Raw genomic sequence first — 26,045 nt, forward strand, 5'->3', positions numbered from 1 at the left:
GTGGCCTCCAGGCCTTCACCCCTTCCCCCCCCCCAATGGCCAGTCTTCCCTCCCCAACTTGGCCCCTTGGAGAACCTTTTAGATTATCATCTAGCCCAGTGTTGGTGAACCTTTTAGAGATCACATGCCCAAACTGCACCTTCAAGCTGCCAGCGAGCCCCCGCCTTAGCCCAGAGAGCAGAATTAGTGCTTGCGTTGGTCTACTGGACAGAGGGGTGTAGCATGCCCAAAACGTCCTCAGGTGGGAGGAAGAGGAGGAGAAGCAGCCCCCTCTGCCACGTCCTCAGACACAGCCTCGCCCCTTGGTCTCAGTCAACAAGCATTTATAATGTGTGCCAAGCACTGAGGGCGAACACATGGTCTGGCCCTTGAGGAGCTCCAATTCTAATGGATGAGACAAGACGGAAGCGCTGTGGACCGTCTGTGACTTCCGAGTCGCTCGATCATAGCTTTCAAAGGCATAATTGTCGAGTTGCAAATGAAGAAACTAAGGCGACTTGCCCAGGGTTACCCAGCAAGTAAATAATCTGAAGTGGAATCGGAACCCGGGTCTTCCGGGCTTTGGCCACCAGATCCTCGTCAGATTTTGGCATGGGAAGGGTCAGACTCCTGAGCTAGCCTTGGTCACCCAGATACTACTGAAAGCATTCCCGGCTCAGGGAGCTCCCTGGTCCCAAGGCAGCCCATTTCCATTTTCAGAACCGTTGAGAAGTTCTTTTTAAGGATGAGCCCACAATTGGCTCCCTGCGGCCTCCACCCATTGACTGTCTTCGCCCTTTGAGAACAGAGAGGGAAAATGTCTTCCTGCCCAGGACCAGCCTGCCAACTCCTGAAGCCTCTCCTCCCATCTCTCTGAGCCTCCCTCCCTCCGCTCAAGCTTCCTGCCCAACCCCCAGGCCCTCCTAATTCTCTTCAGGCAATGTTAAAGTCCCCCAGCTCGGCCTCTCTTCAGCCAATGTCTGCTAAGACGTGATGCCCAGGCCCAGACCCGGTGCGACTCCGGTGGGAAGCGCCATTTTCCGCCACGGTTTTGCCACAGCAATGACGATCTCGAGCTCAGATCCCTCCGTCCTCTAGCTCTGGGCACACTGGCCTCCGTGGAGTCCCCTCCAGCTTGGCCAGAACGCTTCCAGTGTTCTCCCTCCGCCCACGTCTCCATCTTTGGGGATCCCAAAGTCCACTCGGGCCTTACCCAGGGGCCTCCTCCCCTCGCCAGGACTTCTCCGCACCCACAGCCTTTCCTGACACGGTGGTAGGCTTTCTACTGACTGAAACGACCAGAGGAATGCATTGAGACGAGGCCACCCTCCTCTCCCCGGTGCTCCCCTGGAACTGGTCCGTCCGCCTGGTGAGGCTGTGAGAGGGGGGCCACCCCGGCCTGGGGGAATCTTCCCTGGGGCCATCTGTGCTTCGGAGCTTCCCGAGGACAGAGGCGTCACGAGGCACTCAACGGCACCCTGTGTTCCATGAGCATGGACCAGCTCAGCCTGTCCTGTGCCCTGGACAAAGCCCTTTTCAGTGGCCATTCACAGCCAAACGCCATCCTTGGACCCACCTCAGGCCCTCGGTGGGGGCTCCCTCTCGTGATGCGGAGCGAGACTAGGCCAGGCATTAATAACCGTATTATTACTTTGTTGGCCAGTCCTCCGGCGGGGGCCTCCACATGAAGGCCTTCTGGTTTGGGGGGGTCCGGCCAGACTGCTCTGCTGGCTGGCACAACTTGGGAGGCCCCAATGAGGCACCAACCAGAGAGAAAACGAGGCTGCCATTTCCCAGCACCCCAGAAAGCACGCCGAGGCCGAACTTTCTTTCCACATGCTTTATTCTAGTGAAAATAAAGGTACAAAAGTCGATACAAAACACTCTTTTAAAAAGTTGAGGAAACTCGCTGAGGGAAAGTCACTAAAGCTTCTGGAATCCATGTAAAAACATTATAAAAACCTTCTGGGTACAACCGAGGGGAACTACTTCGGAAGGGAGCGAAGGGAACAGGTCGAACGGGCCGGGACGGGGTGACTTGACCGCCCTCTTTCCCATTCCCAGAGCCCTGTCCAGGGACACACAGCATTTGGTATTGACAGAAAAGACCCCGAGGGGGTTCGGGTGCAAAGTCTTCAAGCCCCTGAACGCTAACAAGCCACTGAGGGAATGCAGAAGATTCTGGCCCCGACAGATCTCATTCTAAGGCAGCTTCTCCTCCTCGAATGCACACCCTCGTCCTGGGAGGATGCCCTGAGAAAAGCCAGACAGAAAAAAGAACAAAACCCAACCGCGACCTACTCTGCTTTCCTGTCAGGATGCTGACAGCAAGCGCACGTTGCTCACTTTGGCCTCGGTTCCTGCCTCAGTGAACAAGCAGGCTGGACAAGGAGGCTGCAGACCATCACAGATGGAAGGGATGGACCGCAGAGGCAGCTCAACCAGGAGCCCTCTCGTGATCCGCCCCTTCCAGCCCTGTGCTTAGTGCCTGCTAAGTGCTGTTCCCTTTGTCTTTGGAATCGTACCTGCCAACAGCCTGGATAGGTGGAAAGGAAGGGCAGAGAGAAAGGACAGGAGGAAGGAAGGAGGGAAGGAGGGAAAGAGGAAGCAAAGAAGGTGGGAAGAAAGGAAGGGAGGGAGGAAGAAGGGAAAGAGGAAGGAAGGAGGGAGGAAAAGAGGAAAGGAAAGGGAGGGAGAGAGGAAGGAAGGGAGGGAGGGAAGAAAGGAAGGGAAGAAGGGAAAGAGGAAGGAAGGAGGGAAAGAGGAAAGGAAAGGGAGGGAGGAAGAAAGGAAGGGAAGAAGGAAGAAGGGGAAGAGGAAGGAAGGAAGGAAAGAAGAAAGGAAAGGGAGGGAGGAAGGAAAGAAGGAGGGAGGAAGGAGGAAGTTCTCATTAGCCAACAGTTTCATTCCTACCCTACAGACTGGTTTAAACTGCCTTAATTCTGGCTAGTCCAAATCAAAGACTTTCTCCTCAGTCTTCAAAGGTAAGAATCATATTCTTAGACTAAGAAAGGGGCCCTGGAGGCCATGGCTTGTCCTAGCCAGGTGGTACTTCAGTGGGGCTGAGAACATGCTATCCAAAGGGCCGGCTGGCTCAGTCACCAAAGGGAGGTGCGATGGGGAGGGGGCTGACTCTAAAGGCATGAATAAATGCATACAGTAAACTAGGAAGGGTTCCAAAGGCAAAGATTCTCTTGAAATAAAGCCACTGAAACAGATAAACCAACTGGGCAGATCCCCGCCAGGCGAGGAGCCCCGGCACCAGAGATGGTCTCTACCCCGCTTCTAGCCTGAATTCGTACAGATGGAGCTGAGGCACCCAGGAGAGAGCTCGGGGCTGGGCCCTGAGAGAGCCACGTTCAGGATGTGTGACTTCAGGCCCGACACGGCTCCTCTCTGGGCCTTCCTTTTCTCATCTATAAAGAGGGGAGGGTCGATGGACTGGGCGAGGGTGCCTTCCAGCTCCAGCAGCACTCAGGTCTTTGGCCTGGAGGCCGGAAGCTTGGGAAGTCCCCAGCACTGTGGGCACTCGGGGGAGTCGGAGGCGTCCGCACGCTTTTTAAGCCCTCACCTCCAGTCTTAGAGACGGGCAGTAAAGGCCAGGCAGTGGGGGCTAAGGGCAGTGACTGGGCCCTCCGTCGTATTTCTAATGTCAAAGTAGAAAAGATTAGGAACACAAGCTCCTCTTCCAGCCACCAAGGTCAGGCTGGAGATGGAACTTGATAAAACAGAGCCCGGAGGATGGGCTGCGGCTGGGAGGAGAGCCATCCGCCCCCTCCAGATTACACGCGGAGCATCCGTCACGCTAAATCCTGACCTTGGCCATGAGGGGAGGAGGGGAGGAATCTAAAAAGAAAAAAGCCGAAAGGGCTCCTTCGGGGCCTCCATCCTGCTAGGATAAAACCTGCCCGTCAGGTTCATCGCTGGGCTTCTCCCCAGGGTCACCCGTCACCACGGTGGGAGGGAGGGAGCTCCTGGACGGGAGGCTGCCCTAGGGGTCTGGAGGCAGGCCGGGGAAGGCATGTACAGTCCTGGGCAGATCCTCTCTGGCAGGAGGGAGGGCTGGGGTCTCCCTGGGGCATGGCGGGCCTTCCCAGCTTGACAGTTTTTCCTGTCTAGGTTCAAGGCTGGTTGTTCCCTGAAGGGAGGCAGCAAACAGACTAATGATTGGGTCTTCACTCTTCCTCTCTGTTTGGTGCCTGGAAGCTGGTCCTGCCCTTGGCCTCAGCCTTTCCTGTGCCAAGCTTGAGCCAGGAGGGGCCTCAGGGGCCATCCGGTCCAATCCCCACATTTTACAGATGAGGAAACGGAGGCCCACAGGGCTAGATGATGTGGCCAGGCTTCCACCGGTGCCTTGCTAGTCGGATTGCTCATTTTAAGGAGGAGAGAGGCCTAGAAAGGAAGCGATGCGCCCAAGACCCTAGGGGTGAGGGAGAAGGCAGACTCAGCAGGACCTGGACAGAGCAAGGTCTCTCTAGAAAAGGCTCCCCACAAAGAGAAGCAGCACTGCTGCCCGGAGGGCCCAGATACAAAAATGCACCTTTTGTTCCCAGGGTCCAACGCTGGGAGAATCCAACAGGCCAGGATGGCGGTTGGTGTTGGGAAGCCCTTTTGGCTGCAGCCCTCCAAGGCCCAGAATCCAGCCATGGCCCCCTCCACAAAGATGGCTTTCTCAGTGGCGTCCCCAGCGCCCCACTAGGGAGATGGAAAGGGCCACAGACCTTCCTGCCCATGGCTAATGGCCTACTTAAGGCTTTTAGGTTCATTCAAAGTGCATGGAGAAAACGCTGAAAAAGAACAGGTAAAGTGGAAACAAAGATTCAGGGGGTTCTCGCCCCGTCCAGCATTCCAAATGTGGGAATGAAGGCCAGACACAGCCCCACGGTGGCTCTGAGAGCTGGTTTTGCAAAGAAACAAATGATGCCCCCCAATCTCCCAAGAACCCCAAAGCTCCTAAGGATCGGGGACTGGAAGGGGCCCTCTCGCACCCTGAAGTCTGTGTTTAGAAATCCTGGAAGGAGTCACTGACACAAACAAAAAAAGCACCAGGCTCCCTCGAGAAGGGAATCAATGCCCCAGATCAGTCGCGTCCTTTGGTTGTTGGGGGGCGACTTTTAAGGTGCCCCCCAAGCCTGCTAGCAGCAGGCGGGCCAAGAGCGGCAGCTCAGCCTCCTGCAGCACCCCAACCCCAGCCTAGATCTTTTGTTCTCCTCCATGAGACACAGGCTTGTGCTTGGAGAAGAAAGATGGCGTAGTCGAGGCCCAAAGGCAGCTTTTTCTAAACTTGTAGGGGAGGCTTGGAGAAGCTGTGCTGGTCAAAGAGCTGCTGGGGGGCCTTTCTAGACTTTCTCCCAGACGGAGTCTCCCCTCAACCCATGCCCAGCCCCCCCCCAGCCAGCACTTCAAATACTGTAATGAGCAGCAGGCGGCGGGGGGCTGGCGGGCCCCGAGCTCTGCTCAGAAGTAAAAGCCAATGAAGGGCGCGAGGAGGGGCACAAGTACCGTCCCCGGGGCTGCGAGGAAGGGCCCCGGGTGCAGGAGCGGGAGGGCCGGGGCCCGAGGCGAGGGGTGCGAAGGCTCTGGCCAGTCTGGCTCCCGGCGAGGCTAGGGGGATCCGGGCCCAGCGAGGCACCCTGACTGAAGGAGAGGAAGGCATGGCAGGAGCAGAGGAAGCTGCCCTCGATCAGGGCTGAGACCGGGCGGTTCAGGCTGGCCGGCGGCGGCGGGGGCGTCTATCTGTCCTTGGAGCCGAGCTTCTCGATCAGCTCCTGCAGGGGGGCCAGCTCCCGGCGGTCAATCAGATTGAACTCCTGGAGGGCGGGCGGAGAGGGGAGGCGTGAGACTGCGGAGGGGAGAGACCAGCGGCAGAGAATCCTCCTCCTCCTCCTCGTCGCTCCCGCCCGCCCGCCCGCCGTCCACAAGCCCTCGTGAGGCGGCTGCCCCCGCGCCCGGCTCCCCGAGACTAGCTGCCTGCCGAAGGTCCCTGGAGGAGAGGAGAGGCTGCCCACACGTGGAGTGACTGAACGAGAAGGCGCCCACCAGCTCGGGCCTGACAGTTCTCCCACCCACTGCACGACGCCCCAGAGCCCAGGAAGCCCGAGCCGGCCAAGGCCTGCCCCCGGAGCCCCGCTCCTGCAGGGAGCCTGCGGGGGGGGGGGGGGCAGGCTGGCTCACGGGCTGAGCCTTCTTGCACCCAGTCCCGCCATTACAATACAGCCTGTTAAAGTTCACAGACTCCGGATGCAGAAGCTGGCCAGAGCGTGCCTGGAGCCAGGAAGACTCAACGAGGCCCTCGGACCTGGGGCAAAAGGTCAGCCGCTGCCTCTCACCGCTCTGGACAACTCTCCGGACAGAGCTTTCAGGGAGGGCCGGGGGCTGCCTACACTGGGGGAAGGCCCGGCCGGAGTGCCTGGCCCTGCCTCTGGGGGCCCAAAGGGCCAGAGCTCCAAATCCCACCTTTCCAGTTGGTGCGTGTCACGCCACGCTCCCACCTTAATCATGGGGACAGCGCCGAGGCAGGGCAAGACCGTGAAGTGGCCCGAGCCTTCCCTGGGGGGCAGCCCCTCGCGCTCCCCCTCCCCGGGGGCCCAGCGCACCTGCACGAAAAAGATGAAGTGCTTGAAGGAGGTGTTGAGGTGCGCCTCCTCCTGGAGCTGCATCACGGCATCAAAGTGCTGGTAATAGATGTGCGCGTAGACCCGGAACAGGCGCTTCAGGATGGTCTTGGCCACCGACATGAAGTTCTTGGGGAACGGGACCCCTGGGGACAGACACACCTCAGCCAGCCACTCGCTGCACAGGGCTGTCAGCCTGTCAGTCAGTCAGCCGGCTGGCCCCTCCGTCAGTCTGTCAGTCAGTCAGCTGGCTAGCCCCTCAGCCAGTCAGTCAGCCTGTCAGCCAGTCGCTCAGTCAGTCAGCCAGTCAGTCAGCCAGTCAGCTGGCTAGCCCCTCAGCCAGTCAGTCAGCCAGTCAGTCAGTCAGCTGGCTAGCCCCTCAGCCAGTCAGTCAGCCTGTCAGCTGGCTAGCCCCTCAGTCAGTCAGCCAGTCAGTCAGCCAGTCAGCTGGCTAGCCCCTCAGTCAGTCAGCCAGTCAGTCAGCCAGTCAGCTGGCTAGCCCCTCAGCCAGTCAGTCAGCCTGTCAGCTGGCTAGCCCCTCAGTCAGTCAGCCAGTCAGTCAGTCAGTCAGCTGGCTAGCCCCTCAGCCAGTCAGTCAGCCTGTCAGCCAGTCGCTCAGTCAGTCAGCCAGTCAGTCAGCCAGTCAGCTGGCTAGCCCCTCAGCCAGTCAGTCAGCCAGTCAGTCAGTCAGCTGGCTAGCCCCTCAGCCAGTCAGTCAGCCTGTCAGCCTGTCAGTCAGCCTGTCAGCTGGCTAGTCCCTCAGTCAGTCAGCCAGTCAGTCAGCCTGTCAGCTGGCTAGTCCCTCAGTCAGTCAGTCAGCCAGATAGCCTGTCAGTCAGTCAGTCAGTCAGCAAACCCCTCAGTCAGTCAGCCAGCCAGCCAGTCTGTCAGTCAGTCAGTCGGTCGGTTGGTCAGTCAGCCAGCTGGCCCCTCAGTCAGTCAGCCTGTCCGTCTGTCCCTCAGTCACTAGGCAGAGGCTCTGTGAATCCAGCCTGCCGCCTTCTTAAAGGCAGCCTCCCCCCTCCAAGCCTCTTCAGGGTCTCCCACGGGCAAGGGCTGGTCACCAAGCATGTTAGTCGCCTTGGTGGCACCAGGCACCGGGCTCAGGATCCAGCAGGGCCGCAGGAGAAGCTCTAATAAATGCTGACTGAGCTGGAGGACCTCTGTGGAACCGCCCTCACTTTACAGATGAAGAAACTGAGGTCCACCTTGTCTAGTCTCCCAGGTGGCCAGTGGCAGAGCCTCTCCAGGAAGGGGCCCTCACCAAGCTGGGCACCCAGGAAGAGCTGGGTTCAATGTCCACGGCAAATACCATAGGAAAGTGGACTGCATGATGAGCCATGATATTAGAAGGAAAAAATGTCTGAGGCTCTCAGGACAGATCAGTGGAGAGGCCAGAGAGGCCCAAGAGACAGGAACCTGTGGGAAGTCAGGGAGCCCTGGGTTCCGGTCTCACCTCAGCCACTTAGTGAGTGGGGTGACCACAGACAAGTCTTTGAGAAGTAGGGGTGGGTCCATGGGGACAGAAGACTACAGACCTCGCCAGGCAGTTAAAGGATGACTCTGCCGGGGGACAGGGGAAGGTGGAAGGGGGAACCCCCAAAGTTGTGGACAAACATCAGTTTCCAAGATTACAACGTGCCGCGGGTGGCCTCCCCTGGCCCCATCACCACAGGAGGGCCAGCCGGGCTCTGGCGCTCACTCACCAATCTTGGAGGGGAAAAGGGTCTCGTCGTCCAGCTGGTCCTGGACCCACGTCATCAGGTAGTCGATGTACTTGGGAGCGGAGCACTTGACCGGCTTCTTGATGTTGGTGCCGTCGGCCCAGTGGTACTCGTATCTGTGGGCGAGAGCCAGCCCGGCCCGACCCTTAGAGGGGCCTGCTACGTGCCAGACCTGCAGGCACAAAGACCCTTAAGGGGGTCCCGTCTGCCCTGGAGGAGCAGATGCCAAAGGCTCAGGACTTCCTGCACTCCCTCAGGCCACAAGCACCCACGTACAGATGGCGAAGCACTGCCTGGGTGCTGAGGGGGCAGAAACCAAAGAGCTCCTGCCCATGAGGGGCTTCAGTCCAGCCAGGGGGGCTCAGGGAGTGTGCTGGGCCCGGAAGGAACCTCAAGATTCCAAGGCAGGAATAGGCGAGAGAATGGAAACGGGAAGAGCTCTTGGGGTTCCCTGGGCCAACCTATCACAGCTAGAGAATCCCGACCAGGACCGACCAGCTGGCAGGTGGCCATCCACAGGGAGGGTCAGAGCGGCCCCCTCCCCACCTCCCCCCCAACTTCCTTATCCCCCCCCCCAGACGGTCCTTTCTTCATTCTGAGAGGGCCCCTCACCAAGCCCTCTCTGGCCCTCCTCAGTAAAGTGGGGCCAGTGGCCAAGAGAAGCTCTGAGCCCTTCATCCCAGCGGCCCAGTGGAGACAAGGAAGGAGCATCCCCGGGATGCTGGGAAGACGGAGATCGGCCACACCATGTGCACAGAAGAACAAAGCACCCCTCCCTGGTCCTCACAGCCTGTGCCCGGGGGAAGCCCTCACAAGCATTTCCCCTTTCCCACAGGAGAAGAGACTGAGAAATGCCTGTGGACTGACTCCTCACTAACAAGGGCCACCTGAAAGCTTCCACCATTAAGGAGAACGTCCACAAAAACAGCACCAAGGAGAGGCCACTCTGATGGCTGAAAGAGGAAGCCCTTCCAGTGGAGAAACAGCCTCCCCTGAGCCTGGGCTAGCCCCAAACTCAAAGGGCCCGGGGACCCAGCCTTGGCTGCAGGAGCAGAACTCTGACAGGCCCAGACTCCAGGGAGCCCAAAGCTGACTTGTGACGCCCCCTTCCCTTCTACCCCCTGGGGTGCTCCCATCCTCCAGGATCCTTCAGGCTCATAACCCAGGGGTCATCCTAGACCCCACACTTTCTCTCACCTTCCACATCCAAGATGGTGTCAAGGTCTGTCAATGTCCCCTCTGCCCATCTCTGGTGAGTTTCCCCTCTGCCCATCTCTGGCGAATTTCCCCTCTGCCCATCTCTGGTGAATTTCCCCTCTGCCCATCTCTGGCGAATTTCCCCTCTGCCCATCTCTGGCGAATTTCCCCTCTGCCCATCTCTGGCGAATTTCCCCTCTGCCCATCTCTGGTGAATTTCCCCTCTGCCCATCTCTGGCGAATTTCCCCTCTGCCCATCTCTGGCGAATTTCCCCTCTGCCCATCTCTGGCGAATTTCCCCTCTGCCCATCTCTGGTGAATTTCCCCTCTGCCCATCTCTGGCGAATTTCCCCTCTGCCCATCTCTGGCGAATTTCCCCTCTGTCCATCTTTTGGATCTGTCTCCTTGTCTCCTCTGACCACATCCATATGCTGGTGTGGATCCTCATCCCCTCATGCCTGGACCATGGCAGAGCTGGGGCTCTGCCTGCCTCAGTCTCCCCCAGCCTGACTTGATCCGCTCTAGGGCCTCCTGTGTCTGGCATCCAGAGACCTCCACAAGCTGACTCTCTCTGGCTCCATTAGATCTTCATGTGCTTCTTGTACTCTTAGAGGTCCAGGCACATTGGTCATCCTGCTGTTCCTCCTGCAGGACACACCATCTCCCCAGCCCGTGCCAGGAGTGCCCAGCAGCTCAATGCCACCTTGATGACAGCGCGGCTGCTCGTGCCCCCATTAGCTCTTACAGGTCTGGCACGTGCTTGGGTCAGTATGTGGCTTCCCCTGGAGAATGGAGCTCCATAAAAGGCCACCACAGAGAAGCGGACATTTTGGATGGCATGGGCACAGGGGTAGTTATTGGGAGCCCTGGGGGTGCCTCTTACCTGGGGCCTGCAGACATCACAGGGCAGCTCGCTTCTGTGCAAAATTCAGTGATCGTCCCATAGAGCATGTTGATCTGGTTAAAAAAATCCACAGCTACGGAGAGAAGACAGTCCTGCATCAGCATCACTTAAAGGTCCTTTTATTTTACCTATGAGACCCAAGACAGTCTGTCCTCGCTGTGGGGTCTCAGTTTCCCCACCTGTAAACTGAGACACTGGCCTGGAGAACGGGCCCCTTCCTGCTCCCAATCTTAACCCACAGTGTGTGAGCCGGGGAGGGGGCTCCTTGCCTCCCCTGAGCCTCAGTTTCTTCCTCTGTACAATGAGGATAACAATGGCCGAGATGGACAGAGGGCTGCCTCAGGGGATCCTGGGTTCAAGGACTGCCTCTGACATCTACCAGCTCAGTTACCTAAGAGGACAGGTGGCATGGCCAGGGCTTCTCAGCCAAACCTGTAAGTGTTTCATCGATGTCAGCCGCTGTTGTGACGGATGGCTCCCAGCAGGCGCTGGAGATGCTCCCACCCTTGGGGAACTTCCGTCCTTAGTGGGCAGACAGTCTGACCCTGGAGGCCTCTAAGGCCCATTCCAGCCAGCCAGGCAGGTCTTCAAAGGACATTCACATGTATGCAGAATAAATATAACAGGGGGCAGCTGGGTGGCTCAGTGGATTGAGAGCCAGGCCTAGAGACGGGAGGTCCTAGGTTCAAATCTGGCCTCAGACACTTCCCAGCTGTATGACCCTGGGCAAGTCACTTGACCCCCATTGCCTAACTCTTACCACTCTTCTGCCTTGGAGCCAATACACGGTATTGACTCTAAGATGGAAGATAAGGGTTTATTAAAAAAAAAAAAAGAATAAATATAACATAGCAGCCAATGTGGCCCAATAAGGGGCCCATACTTGGGGGACCCTCCAGCCCCAGCAAGGCCCATGAAAAGAGGAGGCAGTTAGGGGGAGAGGAGGGACCAATTATTCCCAGAAGGGCTTGGCTTCACAGGACACAATTCCCCTAAAACGTTCAAAAAAGAAAACCCCAGAACTTGATGGCAGGCAGTATAGACAAAGTAAAAACCCTTCTGAAAGGTCAGTATGGAGGCTAAGTGTTGGATTTGAATGGTTAAACAGCACTCCAGGAGGAGGAAACCCCCTTTCCTGGTGCAGGATAGCAATAGCTATGATGGTAACCTTAAACTGCCCAGAGCCCCAAGAAGTGAGAGAGGAGGTGATTTGGCCTGGGTCACTCAGCCAGCATGGGACAGTCAGGCCTTGAACCCGGGGCTTTGGGACTGAAGGATGATTATCTCATATGCCAGGCTTTATCAGACGAACATTTTAAACATAAATGGAATGCAGGGTAGATAGAAATGAAGAGCAGGAGCTTGGGCTCCTAGAAGAAGCATATGTTATGGGCCACCATTTTAAAAGAGAAGGAAACTGAGGCAAAGGGACTTGCCCAGGGTCATCCAGCAGTAACTATCTGAGCCTAGATGGGTGGTCAAAAATGGTCACTGGCTCCCTATGGCTTTCAGGATGAAATACAAACTCTCTGACTTTGATTCGAAGCCCTCCCCTGCGTTGTTCCATCCTACCTTAACCTCCCGTGATTCTCCTTTACACGCTCAACAATTCAGCTAAACCAGCCTATGTGCAGGTCACCAATTTGGTCATTCTACCTCCCATAGGGGCCTTTTCCCAAGCTATGCCCCATGCCCAGAATGCCTTCCCTCCTCTTCTCTGGCTCTTAGAATCCCTAAGGCCCCTTCCTACAGGAAGCCTTTCTTGATTTCTCCCAGGTGTGCGTGTTCTCTCTCCTCTCCTGGGAGAATGGGAGCTCTCAGTCTCCCACAGTCTGGTCTGGGGTCTTTCCCCCTTTTGTATCTGTTGCCTGGATGCCCCTCCCAAGCTCATCACCTGTCTCCCCTCTGAGGGGAGGCTGGAGGTGGGGACACCAGACTCCTGGGCAGAGCCTGGGTTTGGTTCCCTCCCCATGGCCTCTGCTGACCTGCCTGCTTTCCAGGATCATCCTCTGAGAAACCCTTTCACCAAAGTGGATTGCTGCCTGCCTTCCCCGCAGAAGAACTGGCCTTTCTTTGTCCCAGAGCTGGGGTTGGGAACTCCCCGATGAGGAAAGTCCCTCTACCGGTATTGGTTGGCAACTTTTCTGAAACTAAATCATCTTGGAGAGGGCTGCCTAAAGGATTCAAACCCAAGCCTGGAAGGCTTGTGTCTGACTCTCAGGGACCTCCTGGACTCCAGCATGGGCCCTTCGGTCTTCTGCCCCAGGGCCGGCTGGCCAGGCCACTCCTGGGCAGGGCGCTCACTCTCCTGGCCTCTGGCTCCCAGCATGCCGGGATTCCTTCATGACACAGTTCAGATGCCACCCGTGCCAGGTGCCCCCGGCTGCTGGCCTTCCCTCTGGGCCCACGCTGTCTCCCCGAGGACCTGCAGCACTAAGTAAACAGGCTGGATGGTCAGAGAAATAGCACCATAAACGCTCAAGAACAGCAGAGCGAGATGTGGCTGTTCTCTGTTCTGGAGCTTCCCGGGACGGTCAGGCCAGGTGAGGCCAGAGCAGGACCCGAGTCCCCGAGGCCAAGGGCCAGGAGCATCCGCTGGGTTTTCATGCCAGGGCGGGAGGAGCGCGGCCTAAGTGCTGAGTCTGGGCGCCAAACCTTCCTCTCCTGGACATCAGCTCCTTCGTGGGGACAAGAAGGCTGGCCTGGGTGACCCTCGGCCCTCGGACACTCCCGTTTCGCCCTCAGCAAGACCCACCCCCAGCAGGAAGCCTTCCCTCTTCCCTCAGAGATTCCCTCCTCTTTACACTGTACAGACACAGTGGTTTGCAGGCTGCCTGAGCCCGAGGGCCAAAAATGCAGCCAGAAAGAGCCCAGAAAAGGGCCTCAGGAAGGAGGACCCGTGAAAAGGCCTCCAGCCTCTGCCGCCAACTTGAGCACGATGGGCTCCTGCTGGAGTGTCTGAAGTCTGATCCGGGGGGAACCTGCCCCTGCCAAGTCAGAGGAGCCGCTCACTACGTGGCCCGACTGAAAATCCCAACACAGAGGGAGTGAGAGAGTGAACTGTCGATCCTGACACGCAGAGGCAAGGCCACAGGCCACAGGCCTGGACCGTCCAGTCCAGCCCTCTCACGAGACAGGGCGACTGTCAGAGACCATATTCGGGGACAACTTGACCTGAAACAAGATTTAAGATCCTAGGGAAACTTACCAAACAAGTTACCTCCCAGGCGTCGCCAAGACCAACAGCCACAAAACATAACAATAACCATTCTTCATGTTCCCTCCTGGTACAAGCAGTCTTTAGTCACCACCACCACCCCCCCTTTACCTCAAGCATATATATTCTACCTTACACCTGCAATAAACGGAGCCTTGACACTACCAGATTGACTCTGTCTCTCTATTGCGTGCTTGGTCTCCCCCTCTCTCCCCCTATGGGTTCTTTTTAGGTGGCTGCTCCCCGAACCCCACCGTTGAAGTCCGGCAGGCCTGGATAGGCGACGGGGCCTCAACACTGTTGTAGAACATTGTTTAAAAGGCAAAGCACAGGGGGGCAGCTGGGTGGCTCAGTGGATGGAGAGCCAGGCCTAGAGATGGGAGGTCCTAGGTTCAAATCTGGCCTCAGACACTCCCAGCTGGGTGACCCTGGGCAAGTCACTTGACCCCCATGGCCTCGCCCTGACCACTCTTCTGCCTTGGAGCCAATGCACAGTATTCACTCCAAGACAGAAGGTGAGGGCTTAAAAATAAATAAAAGGCCACGCACGGGCCAAAGGCACGTGTTTGAGGGATGGGGGATGCGGGCTGGGGGCCAGTAACAACCCATTAAGACTCCTGGGAGGAAATCCTGGACCCCAAGCATTTAGGGGAAGGTTAACAGAAGCTGAGAAAGAAAGAACCCCCTTTCTGCCTCCGAAACCCAGAATAAAAAGTGACAAAATGAAGCATGGCCCAGAGAGGTGAGACGACCCTTCCCCCACCCTCGGAAGGACCCCAGGCACGCTCCATTTGTTCCTTGTAGTCGACTACTTTTTCTCTTCCTCTTTTTCTCTGAAAAAAAGAATTCTGTTTGTTCTAAGTCCGGCTCTCTGGGAGGAGGAGGGAGGGCCATGTAGGAAATCTAAGAGCAAGAAGTAAAAGTGCTCAGGAGGAGAACCCAGCCTGGGAGCCTGCGACAAGCCACCTGCCCAGGAAGAGGACATGCTGAGCTTGAGAAGCAGGGCAGGAGGCCAGCCTGGCGGAAGTGTGATGCAATAGCAAGCGGAAACTTCCATTATCCAGACAATTGCAACTGCAAAAGTAGGAGTGGAGGCCCTCAGCCTTCCGCAGAGAAGGAACGTCCGGCCTCGACCCATTCCTGACTAATAAACAGAGAGGCTCACCGAAAGGGAGCCGTGAAAAGCCTCGGGGAGCTCCCGGGCCCGAGAGTGTGCCTAGTGGGAGGAGGCAGACTTCAGAGTTCAGAGAAAGGAGGAAGAGCACATGGCCCCAAGCTGAGAAACGGGCATCTTCCCATAAGCGAGTTCTGTAGAGACCCAGAAACCACCTCAAACAGGAGGAAAAGAGCCCAAGACAAAGGCCGAAACGGCCTCAGTCTTCTAAGCCCGACCTTGTCTCAGGATCAGTCCTAGGACAGAGGGGCGGCACGAGCTAGGCAATGGGGGTCAAGGGGCAGCTAGGAAGTGCCTGAGGTCCCCCTGGAACCTGTCAGACCCACCAAGCACCTGTGGCCTCCCCACAGCCCAGATCTTGAAGAAATGGCCAACAAGGGGGCAGCTGGGTGGCTCAGTGGATGGAGAGCCAGGTCTAGAGACGGGAGGTCCTGGGTTCAAATCTGGCCTCAGACACTTCCTACTGTGTGACCCTGGGCAAGTCACTTGACCCCCATGGCCTAGCCCTGACCACTCTTCTGCCTTGGAACTAATACACAGTGTTGACTCCAAGGCGGAAGGTGAGGGTTTTATAAAGGGGGGGGGGGGGGGGAGAAATGGCCAACGAGAGGAAGGTGAGGCAGTCCGGGGGGCCAGCAAGGGGCGGCTCAGAGGGCCCTCGGACAGGCGAGGGGCCCGGCGTCCAGGCACCTGCAGCTTTACAGCCTTTGACAGCACCTTCAGGCCCATCCGCTGGCACGGTGCCGGGCACATGGCAGACGCCTGCAGCTCCTCCAGGTCAGCAGTGGGGCCGCAATCAAACCGGAACACCAATGGGAATGGCTAGCGTGTGGGGAGTTTTACGAATGGGGCCTAGTGCTGCGCCCATTTTACAGATGAGGAAACGGAGGCAGGCGGCACGGTCAGGCCGTCAGGACTCCCCCGGCGCAAGGGCCAAATTGAATGGCTGGACTCGGAATGACGCGGTTGCGGAAGCTGCTCTATCTCAAGTCAGAAGCTGGTTGACCAAACAGAGACCCGTGCGAGAGGCCAGAGAACCTCCGGGCCTAGTCCCGAGCCAGGCGGGCGCTCCTCCAAGACGGAGGCCGTTCCGCTCGCCCACGAAGCCGAGCAGGCGTCTGAAGCAAGGTGAGCCAGGAGGCACGCGGACGTCTCCGGCGAAGCTCCCTGGAAGGCTCTCCAGGAGACAAGCCGCCTCCAGCCCAGCACGGCGGGCTTTCACAGCGACCTCCGGTCTCGTCCCTTCTTCGCAGGGGCCAATCGCCGTTTCCAGACTGCCCAGCGCGGCCCGGACAGCGTCTGGGAGGTCCCCGTCTCGCCCTCCCAAGGGGTGAATTCTCAGCCCCGGCCCCAGAGTCCGGGCGGGCTGGCTGCTGCGGGCATGAGTTCTCCCCAGTGATTCACTTCCGAATGGACAAAGGGGGGCTCATCCCGCCTTCACGGTCTGGAGGGGCGCCATGGAGGGGGACTTCTGTCAGTGTCCCCGTCACAAGTGTCCACTCAGAACAAAGAGAAGAAAGGGTTCTCCCTTCGCAGGGCCAGACCTGCCCCGCTGGCCCCAGCAGTTGGCGCTCCAAGGACCCGGCTTCGGATCCTGACGGCTGTCACATGACTTCGGGAGCCTCCCCAGAGCTCCCTGACCCCTTCTCTGGAAGACAGGAGCTCGAGGGAATCAGGGAGCCGGGATCCAAGGGCGGGAGCCACGGCAGGGGCCATTCAGGGAGCTCGTGCCTGCCAGGGAGAAGAATGGTCGGGGCTGGCCACGCTCTAGCACCGACAGGCCTGTCCCTGCCCCAGGCATCTGCATTCGAGAGGAGGTCGGCAGGGGCACCACGCAGCTGGCCACAGCCAAGCCGCACTTCCTTCCCTGGGTCTCGGCTTCCTGGACTGTCCAATGAGGTCAGAGGGCGGATGGCTTCAGAGCTCCCGCCCAGCGGAGCGCGGGGGGCGTTTAGTCTGAGGAAGTGTCCGGAGTGCTTTCAGGCACATCCGGCGCTCTGCGGCCCCACTGGGGGTTTCTTGGCAAAGACGGCGGAGACGTTGGCCATTTCCTTCTTTAGCTCACTGGACAGAGGAGGAAACCGAGGCAAACAGGGTCGCCCAGCTACCAAGTGTCTGAGGCCGGCTTCTCCCTGACGGCAGGCCCAGCACTCTGCTACCGCACCGGACCCCTTGTCAAGCATTCAGAGACTTGCCCAAGGTCACTCAGCCAGGAGTGTCCCTGATGGGGAAGACGACTTGTCAGAGGACAACTGGTCCCCGAGCCAGAGGGGGGCTCGATGACCGTAGGGCCCCCGCGGCTCTCCCCGGCTTGTTAAACCTGAGGTTCTGCTAAGCAGAGAACAGAGAGTTGGGCCAAAAGCAGGCACAAAAATGGCCTACGCCAGGGAGTCTCCGCTAAGGGCTGGGGCATCCCCCAGGGCGGCGGGGACGCCCAGCTCTTTCCCAGAATAGGCCCGCCCACAGGCAGGATGAGCTCAGGAAGAAGCCCACTTCGGGTTTAGAGACCAAGAGCAGGGCCCAGCGCAGACGCCAAGCGTCCCTTCCTCCAAGGCCCGTGAAAGTCCAAGAGGCCTGGGGAGGGGAAGGGCCTTGCCTGAGGCCAGCAGCCAGTCATTTGTGAAGTGGGGCACTGCCAGGGCAGAGACAAGAAGGCCCTCCCTCGGGGAGCTCCTCGAGGGGCTCCAAAGTGACCGCTTCCAACCATTTGCTTTACCCACAAAAAGACCAGGAAATGGGAGACGCTCACAAGAATTCTCTCCCCACCAAGGCCTTAGGGCAGGCGAGGAGGCAGAGGCCCAGGCACCAAGGCCTTAGGGCAGGCGAGGGCGCAGAGGCCCAGGCACCAAGGCCTTAGGGCAGGCGAGGGCGCAGAGGCCCAGGCAGGCCGCCGCAGGGAAGGGGCAGAGGTGGGTGCTCTCCTTGCCATGGAGGCCTCTGACTCCTCCAGGGACTCACGTGGTCCCTCCCTGCACGCTCCCCTCGTCTCCAGCCACATCTCCAGTCTCTCCCCATCCATGGCCATGATGCCAGGCGCTCTACCCTGGCCCACTCTCCTGCCGTGGAGACCAGAGACTGTGCCCAAATCGCAGAATCGGGGAGTGGGAGACGACAGCCAAAGCCGTACACAAACCAACCCCGGAATGGCTTCTCGGACACTTGGCCAGCAAGCACCGCTTAGTCCCCTGCTGTATGGCTAAGCCCTGGGGATAAGAAGGAGGGAAAGCCAGGCCTGCCTGGGAGGAGCTCAAAGGCTGCTGGGGGACAAAAGGTACCAACATTATGGACAAAGAAGGTACAGACAGGATAGCGCGGGGTGATGCTCATGCGATGGGGAAAGGCTTCCTGTAGAGGGAGGGACGTCGGGGAGGCCAGGAGGCCGGGGATGAGGAGGGGGCGCCCGAGGGACGGGAAGGCCAAGATCACGCGTTCTGCTTTGGCCCTTCTACGTCCTGGATCTTCTGCCGGGGAGGTGCGCAGAGAGCTGAATGGGGCAAGGCCGTGCTCTCCCTTCTTTCCTGGCACTTCATTAGTGCCCGAGGCCCGCCCACTAGTGAGGCCAGAGCCCAAGGCGGGGGAAGCCCTGCCCCTGCTTCTTAGGGCGACCGGCCTGGGTCTCCGAGGCCGGAGCCTGGAAGTGCGGTTGGGAACAGAGGAGGAAGGCGTTCCCCCCGCAGCCCTCACTGGTGAGAGCGAGCTCCCTGTGGTGGCTTAGGCTCACAGGCCTCTGGTGAGAGTGAGCTCCTCGGGCTCACCCAGCCCTCTGCCCACCCCCCACAGAATGTGCCTGGGGAGAGAAAAGAGCAGGAGCCTCTCTGACGCTGACTGATGGGTGAGACTTCTGGGGTCTCGGCCCATTGGGAGCCGGAAGGGCCCTTAGAGACGGGGTGGAAGCTCCTCTTCTGACAAAGGGGGGAACCGAGGCACGGCGAGATTGAGGGATCTGCCCTGAGGCTTTGTGGAGCACAGGGCTGAGCGTGGGGGGACAGAGAGAGCCAGAAAGAGTCCCTCCGCCTCAGGCCAGCCACCATCTGCCAAGGAGGCAGCTGGGGGAGGGGGGACATTGGGCACCCGGCTCCGCCTTTGCTTACTGGGCGACGCTCAGACAGCGGGATGAACCACAGGGGGGAACCGGAGCCTCCCCGAGTCTCTGGAGAGCAGCCTGGACTCCGGGCTGAGTCACCCATCATGGGACACTGACGCGGCCTCCCTGGTTAGCCACAACGAGCCCAAGAGCGACTCCGGGACGTCTTCCGGGAACCACAAGGCCCCCTCCCGGGCGGGATGGGAGCCGCCAGAGTGGGAGGCCCTGGGGCCAGGCAGAGAAGGAGACTGGGCCCGGGATGGGGCATCTGGACAGCAGCAACAAGGGGGGCGCAGGGCTCCACGGGGACCCGGGGTGGGTCAGCTGGCCACAGGCCGGGCTGCACGGAGCCTCCGTCCCCAGAGGAGTCCCCCACCAGCGGTGTGCTGGCTGTCTTGAGCCTCCCTGGGTGCCCCGCAGGCTGGCCAAGATGGCCCCTGGGACAGCGCTGGCCCGTGAGGTGACGCCGCGCCGGTGCCTGAGCCAAGGCCCGAGGGGGCAGGAAGAGGGGAGTCCTGGGCAAAGAGCTTCCTTTGTCTCTGCAACTCCAGGGCCCAGCAGAGAGCCCGGCCCAGAGTCGGGGTCTTTTTAACCCTTTTCCCTGCGTCTTAGACTTGACACAAGCCGTGGTCCTACGAGAAAGGAGCCGAAAGGGCTGGGCCCTGGGTGACTCGTGCAGGGCCCCCCAGCTGGGAAGTGTCCGAGGTCCCCCGGGAGCCCAGGCCTGCTCTCTCCACTGAGCTCCCCCACCCCTCCCAGGCTTTTCCACACGGCCTCTGGCACCCTCTGAAAGTCGTCCCCGGCCCACGGCCCGAGTCCCTGACCCTGCGGCCCCCACGGCCTCCGGGCCAGCCGAGCTGCCTCTCTTCCTTTCCTACCTCCAGACTTGTGGGCAGCCGCCTCCTCTGCCCCCACCATGTCTACTGTGCACGTCTAATTATCCCATTTCACAGAGGGTGAAAGCGAGGCCCAGGAAGCGAGGGGGCTTGGCAGGCCCCCGTCGAGCAGCACTTACTGTTGACGGCGATCCACTCGTTGAGGTCCTCGCCTTCGGGCAGCATGACGGCCTGCCGCAGGTTCCCACTGCCCAGCGTGGCCTCGGCATGCTTCAGGAGCTCGTACTGATGGGAGCCTTCCGGGATGTTCTTCTTGGGCTTGAAGGTCTTGGAGGACCGGCTGCTGCTGCAGGGGCGAGGGACAAGGTGCCATCAGCGCCCCCGCACGGAAGGGCCTCCCTAAAGCTTCCCCAGCCCCCCTTCTTCACTTGGAGCCACGAGTGCGAGTCAAGCCTCCGATGGAAGGAGCCCCCCACCTTTCCTCTTCTCTAAAACGGGGCGAAGAGCCCTGATGCTGTTTGTATCCTCAGCGCTTGGCACAGAATAGACATTTAATAGACTTTTCTCTCCTTCCTCTCAGGGCTCAGAGTGAAGGCGAAAACGTATACAAAAGCACTCCGAAACTCTCCAACCTCTAGAGAAGCGCTAGTGAGGAGGAGGATGAAAAAGATGCCACCCTGGGGCCCCGTCTGGGCCACCCCCTCATTTTACACGTGAGGAAATCGAGGGACAGGAAGGCTAGGACAAGCCCAAGGGCACGCAGTGTTAGTGGGAGGATTTGAATCCAGGAGCTACGGAGCCACAACGTTTAAGCAGAGAACTAAGGCTGCCCCTTCCTCCCCTCTTGGGTTCTTGTCCTTTTCTGTGAGGCCTTTTATGAGGGCGCTGATGGCAATACTAAAATTGAAGCATTGAACAAGTACAGGGGAGGCCACAGGCTCGAGTTCGACTCAGACGGGGCCCAACTGTCTCCCCTTTCCATATAGTAGATATTCAAATGAATAAGCCCAAGGGAACAGTCAGGGGTCTTGAGACACGCTGCCCCCCCCCCCCCCGCCTTTTCTCCACAAATCAAATGAGTCAGGAAGGAGGCAAGCAATGCTTCTGGCTGGGGGAGTCTTGGAAGTCAGAGTTCCAGGGGCTAGAGAAACCAGAAGGGGCTTCCTGGAGAAGGTGGACCGTGCTTAGAAGACAGGGAGGGAGAGTGGCCCAAACTGGGCTCGGGGGCTGTAGGCCAGAGAGGACCCGGCCCCACCTGGAGGACCCACTGGAGGCTGGGGTGCTGCCCCTCACAGAGGGTGAATGAGCCCCCACAGCAGTCTGTGTCCAGGAGCCCCAGAGAGGGAGGGAGGAAAGACAAAGGGCCCAAGAAGGGAATGCAGGTTTTCTGTAATACTTATTCCATGTTTCTAAAAACCTGGGATGAGGAAGCCCAGCTCCTGAGCGCTGAAGGAGATGACCTTACTCCCCTCCTAAGAACACTCTGTGGCTCCCCAGTGCCTCTTCTGAAGCCTGATCCCAGCACTCTAGGAAAACCTCCTCCTACCCCCCCAGTGCTGTTTGTGGATGCTTGAAGAGGGTACAGAGCATCAGACCTGGGTTCTAGTCCTGACTCAGAGGTTGACTAGCCAAGTGACTTTGGGAAAGACTGCCTCAGTTTCCTTGAGTGTAAAATGGGGATAATAATACTGCTGCCTCCCTGTGGGAGTTGCTGTAAGGAAATGGCTTTGCCTCCCCTGAGTGCCTCAGATTGCTGGCCAGTCACGCTTGTTATTAAGTGGTAACGTGGGGGCAGGAAGAACCCCAGTGGGAGCTGGCCCTGCCTGGTTTGTTGTCCCTGCCCTGGCCTCTTCTCCAAGCCCAGAGACAGACGCTGGGCCCAAAAGGACGGATGAGGAGATCAAGTGACAGCTTCATCCTGGCAGCCAGAGACGCTGAGACAAAGGAAGGCTGCAGGGGAGGAAAGGCTGAGCTGAGGCAGGAAAAGAACAGGGGGGCCACTGGGTGGCTCAGTGAAGAGAGCACCAATGTGACCTCCGCCAAGTCCTAGCTGGGTGACCCTGGACAAGTCACTTAACCCCAACGCTTAAGAACCAACACACAGGACGGAAGCTGCGAAGACCCAGGTGCAGGGTTTAAAAACAAAACAAAAAGAGGAGCCGGAAGGTGGAAGGCCTTGAAGGCTGCACTAAGTCTGAATGTGAGCCCCCAGGTCGTTCCTCAGAAGGCAGAGAGGGCTGCTCCGGGGAGTTTGAGGAGAGGGCTGGGAGGCCAGAGCGATACTGCCGAGGGGAGAGATCAGCCATGCCCACTGCCCTCACTGCTAGCCCATTCTACAGATCGGAAGACAGAGGCTGCTCAAGGCACCCCCCCCCCATACTGAGTGTCCGGGCAGGTCACTTCGGGACTCAAGTTTCCCCATCTACGAGCCAATGGGTTCAGACGTTCTGGCCTCTCCCTGAGGACACAGGACGCCCCCACGAAGAAAGGAGCCGGCATTCATTCAGCACCGGCTAGAAGCGGCCCGCTGCCCATTCCCCAAGAAGAGACACGGAGGTCCAGGGCAGAGGAGAGGCTGGGCTGGGGATCCCCCAGAGCGAGGGCCTGAGCGCGGCGGCCTAGACGTGATTAATGACCCCCCGGAGCCCTCGCAGAGACAATGGCAGCGCGAGGAAAGGGGGAGCCCGCAGGCCGGAAGGAGGCCTCCCGCCCGTCCCATCCTCTCCCCTCCGTCTCCCTTTTTCTCCCCGCTCCCACACAGCCGGGGCGCCCCAGCCCGACCCCTCCACTCCACTCTCCCGCACCCAGACCCTAAGATAGCTCCCCGCACTCACAAGAGGAAGCTCATCTCGTCTGTGGGGTGGGGCGGGGGACGCAGAGCGGGCAAACGGCAGGAGACTGGGCCCCGGGGAGGAGGGGGCGGAGGGGCCCCGGACCTCACGGACCGACACACGGATGCACGGATGGATCCCGGAGCCGCCCACCCGCGCCTGAGCCCCCTGCTCCGAAATGCGGAACTGGCGCAGCTCTCGCGAGAGGCGCGCCCCCTTCCTCTAGTCGGGGGCAAGAACGAGGAAGGGACGGGGAACCCCGCGGAGCCCCGAGGACGTGGCCAATCAGCGGCCGAATCGCAGAGGGTATGGCCAATCAGCGGCAGAGGCTTGCTTCTCACCGGCTCTAAGGCGCGGCCAATCAATGGCCGAGGTCGCCCCTTTCCGCCCGGCTCCTTGGAGGGCACGGCCAATCAGCGTCCGAGGCTGCTCCCCTCCCTCCGCCCGGGGGCTCTGCGGCACCGCGGGGGTGAAGGGGATGGAAGGGGGGTGAAGGAAGTGGTGGGGGCCAAGGTCAAGGTCACAGCTTCGGCTGGGGCGGGATGGAACGCCACATCCTCCGGGCCACAGTTTCACCCGTTCTACAGGACCTGGGGTATCCCTGGCCCCGACACGGTCCATCCCAAGGCCCTCTTTGCCCCCAAGGGCTCCCTTCCCCAAGTGCTTCCTCCAGACACTCTCCCCAGCCTGGAATTCCCAGCTTTAGCTTGACGGCTCCTGCCCATCTAATGGACCTTAAGGAGGAAGCTGTGGCCCGGGGCCCGATAGTGTCCGCTCCCCAGCCCTTCTGCCCCGTGGGCAGAGAGATCTTGGATAAGTCACCTGGCTCTAGGCTGCACCGCAGGAACAAGTCTGCCTCTGACAGGGAAATCCGAAATATGTTCATGGAAAAAGAAATAACTGGAACTGCCTGGGCTGGGCCATCATATTCTGGAAGGCAACAGCGGCCAGGTCCGGGGGGCAGAGCCAGCTAGAATGGGGACCACTAAAGCCTCCACAGGGATCCCAGGAGCCGCCCCCAAGGCCCGGAGTGAGAAATGAGTGTGTGATTCTCAAATAGCTCCGGATATTCATATCTACAGCCTATACCGGAGGAGCTAGAAAAGCCGGCAGCATCCCTGGGGCGCCCAGATGGCTCCGCCCTGTGCCCAATCCATGGCCTTTGGCCTGGGTGAGGCGAAGCAGCCAGGGGCTTTGCTATGCGAAGTATTGGGGGGATTTGGGGGTGGCTTTTGATCCGGATTATACAGGCTCATTACCAGGTAAAACACGGGACAAAGCGACATTATTACACGCTTTGTTGCATTTTTATTTCTTTTGTTAGGCATTTCCCAATTCCATTAAACACACACACACACAGCCTTTACCTTCCAGCTTAGAATCAAGACTGAGTCTCAGGATAAAATCAAGACTGAGTATCAGTTCCAAGGCGGAACAGTAAAGGCTGGCAGTGGGGGTGAAGTGACTTGCCCAGGGTCACACCGCTAGGAAGTGTCTGAGGCCAGATTTGAACCCAGGACCTCCCATCTCCCGATCCACTGAGCTACTTAGCTGCCCCTCCATCCCCAGTTCCATTTCAATGTGGTTCTCTCCATATGTGCCGCCTCTGGGACAGTAGACAGAGCCTCCTCGGACTCCTGCTGGCTGTGTGACTGAATGGCTAAGCCTCCCAAGACTAAATTGGGGGAAAGGGCTAGCCTGTGCCTGAAATTTTGTCCCCTGACTTCTCTCAGCCAATGGCATGGCATTTCCTCTTCAGATCTGTGCAAAAGGCCAGGTTTCGGCTTCCGCTCCCCGAGGGCTCTCTCTCAGCTCTCTATTTCCTGCCTATCAGCAGCTTGACATGTTTGTGGAGATGCTCTGAAGGGTGAAGCAGTCCCCAGAAAGGAGCCTCCCGGGCAATGGACTTGGGGAGGCTTGGACTGAGGGGCTGGGGCTGGGGGGCCCTGCAGAGGGTTGGGCAGAAGGCCACGGAAGACAGGCCACCCCCTCACTTTTGTCCCAAGTGGGAGGGGAAAGAACTCAGTGAGATAAAAGAAAACTCAAAACCTGGTCCGTCCTGGCAGGCCCCAAGATGAAGCTGGCATGGACACTCCCCCATCAGGGCAGATGGGGGTTCATGGAGGGGCTGGGCTGCTGCTATCGGGGCAAAGGGGGCAGGGAAAGCCCCCCCCCCATCAAAGAAGAACTTGGCCTTTTGTACTGACAAACCGTCTTAGCCTGCCGCAGCTCAAGACACTTTAGCCAATTCCTGTCCTGAAAAAAGGAGAATCCTGAATTCACTGCACTGTGTGGAGGCTCAGTGCGGCTCTCTTCTCATCTACAAAATGGCGCCTCAGCGTAGACTTGCTCTGGGCCCTGAGACCAACCACAGGAAAGTTAATCCCGGAGCATCAATTGGTAATGAGGAAGCAAAAGCTGCCTTCAGCTCTCACCCTCTTCTACAGAGCCGGAGAGAAGGAAGGAGCAGCCAGGTGGGAGGCCCAGAAGAGAGACAGACAAACAGAGACAGACAGACACAGAGACAGCTTTGGGACTCAGATTAATGGACTGGGAAAGCCTGAATTTTGAGAGACAGCCCAGAAACTGGAGCCAGAAACAGACACAGCACTGGAGGAACAGCAGGCATTTCTTGTATAGAGGCAGTGCGGTTCAGTGGAGAGAGCACAGGATTGAGAGCCAGACAGGGGGAGATGGTCCCAGCTCTACCCTCTCTGCTGCCTGTGTGGCCTTGAGAAAGCCCCTCAATTTCTGGAACTGTGAAGGGATGTATGGTGGGGATGAGGAGTGGTCTGGGTGCTATGGCTCCCCCTAGTAGCCCAGAGAGGATCTTGCTGGGAAGGCAAGTGTTCCATGCACTGTGGCACCTCAAGCTGCTGGGAGGACTTGCTGAGCCCTTTTCAGGGCTGCTCATCTACCTTTGGTGTCCAAAGGCCCCTCTTCTGGTGAGACCCCGAGGCTCCAGGACACTGTAGCAGTGAGGCAGCCATCCCATGGTAGAGCCATCTGAGAGGGCGGTTACACCGGGTTGTTGGGGCATCCAACGGGTGAGCTAGGACAGTGCCTGCCCCACGCCTGGGAGGACTCCCCAAGAATGGGAGCAGTAGGTTCTGAGGGCTGGGATGGTGCTGCAGCAGGTACTCTGAGCACGTAGAGCTTGGTCAGACGTGGGAGACTCTGAGGTTGTCCACTGTATCCTCGGCCATCCCCGACATGCCGACATCTGTCTGGCCTCTGGTCTTCAGAGATGCTGACAAAGGCAGGGAAGACTGTGCAGGTCCACTTCATTTCAGTGCAGTTCATTCACAAGTCAAGACATCACACTGTGAAGCCATCTATCATCTTAGAGAATGAAGGACAAGAGGGTCTACTGAGTCCCTGCCTGAGACCTAGTGCCAGGCAGTTAACAGCGCATCTAGCAGGTACAAGCTCAAGGGGAGACCTAGCACCTCTGCCCAAGCCTTTAGTGAGGACCTGGACCCTGG

At 58.8% G+C, this 26,045-nt stretch overlaps 1 protein-coding gene across 1 annotated transcript; it reads right to left on the minus strand.

Annotated features, from left to right (window-relative positions):
* Positions 1-1,804: 1,804 nt before the first annotated feature.
* Positions 1,805-22,842, minus strand: MOB1A (MOB kinase activator 1A). The gene is made up of 6 exons (XM_001363244.4): positions 22,564-22,842; positions 19,909-20,075; positions 10,398-10,491; positions 8,300-8,433; positions 6,576-6,739; positions 1,805-5,789 (listed from the first exon to the last, which is right to left on the minus strand). The coding sequence occupies exons 1-6, from the start codon at positions 22,575-22,577 to the stop codon at positions 5,712-5,714; spliced, it is 651 nt and encodes a 216-aa protein (XP_001363281.1). The 5' UTR covers positions 22,578-22,842; the 3' UTR covers positions 1,805-5,711.
* Positions 22,843-26,045: the final 3,203 nt, after the last annotated feature.

This window comes from Monodelphis domestica, chromosome 1 (assembly GCF_027887165.1).
Source record: "Monodelphis domestica isolate mMonDom1 chromosome 1, mMonDom1.pri, whole genome shotgun sequence".
Lineage (NCBI taxonomy): Eukaryota > Metazoa > Chordata > Mammalia > Didelphimorphia > Didelphidae > Monodelphis > Monodelphis domestica.

Excerpts from the sequence above, each read along its gene's own strand:
- MOB1A (XM_001363244.4), bottom strand. Across the intron at positions 8,434-10,397 it reads GTGATGTCTGCAGGCCCCAG|ATACGAGTACCACTGGGCCG; the intron begins GTAAGAGGCACC and ends TCTCGCCCACAG. Across the intron at positions 6,740-8,299 it reads CCTTTTCCCCTCCAAGATTG|GGGTCCCGTTCCCCAAGAAC; the intron begins GTGAGTGAGCGC and ends GTCTGTCCCCAG.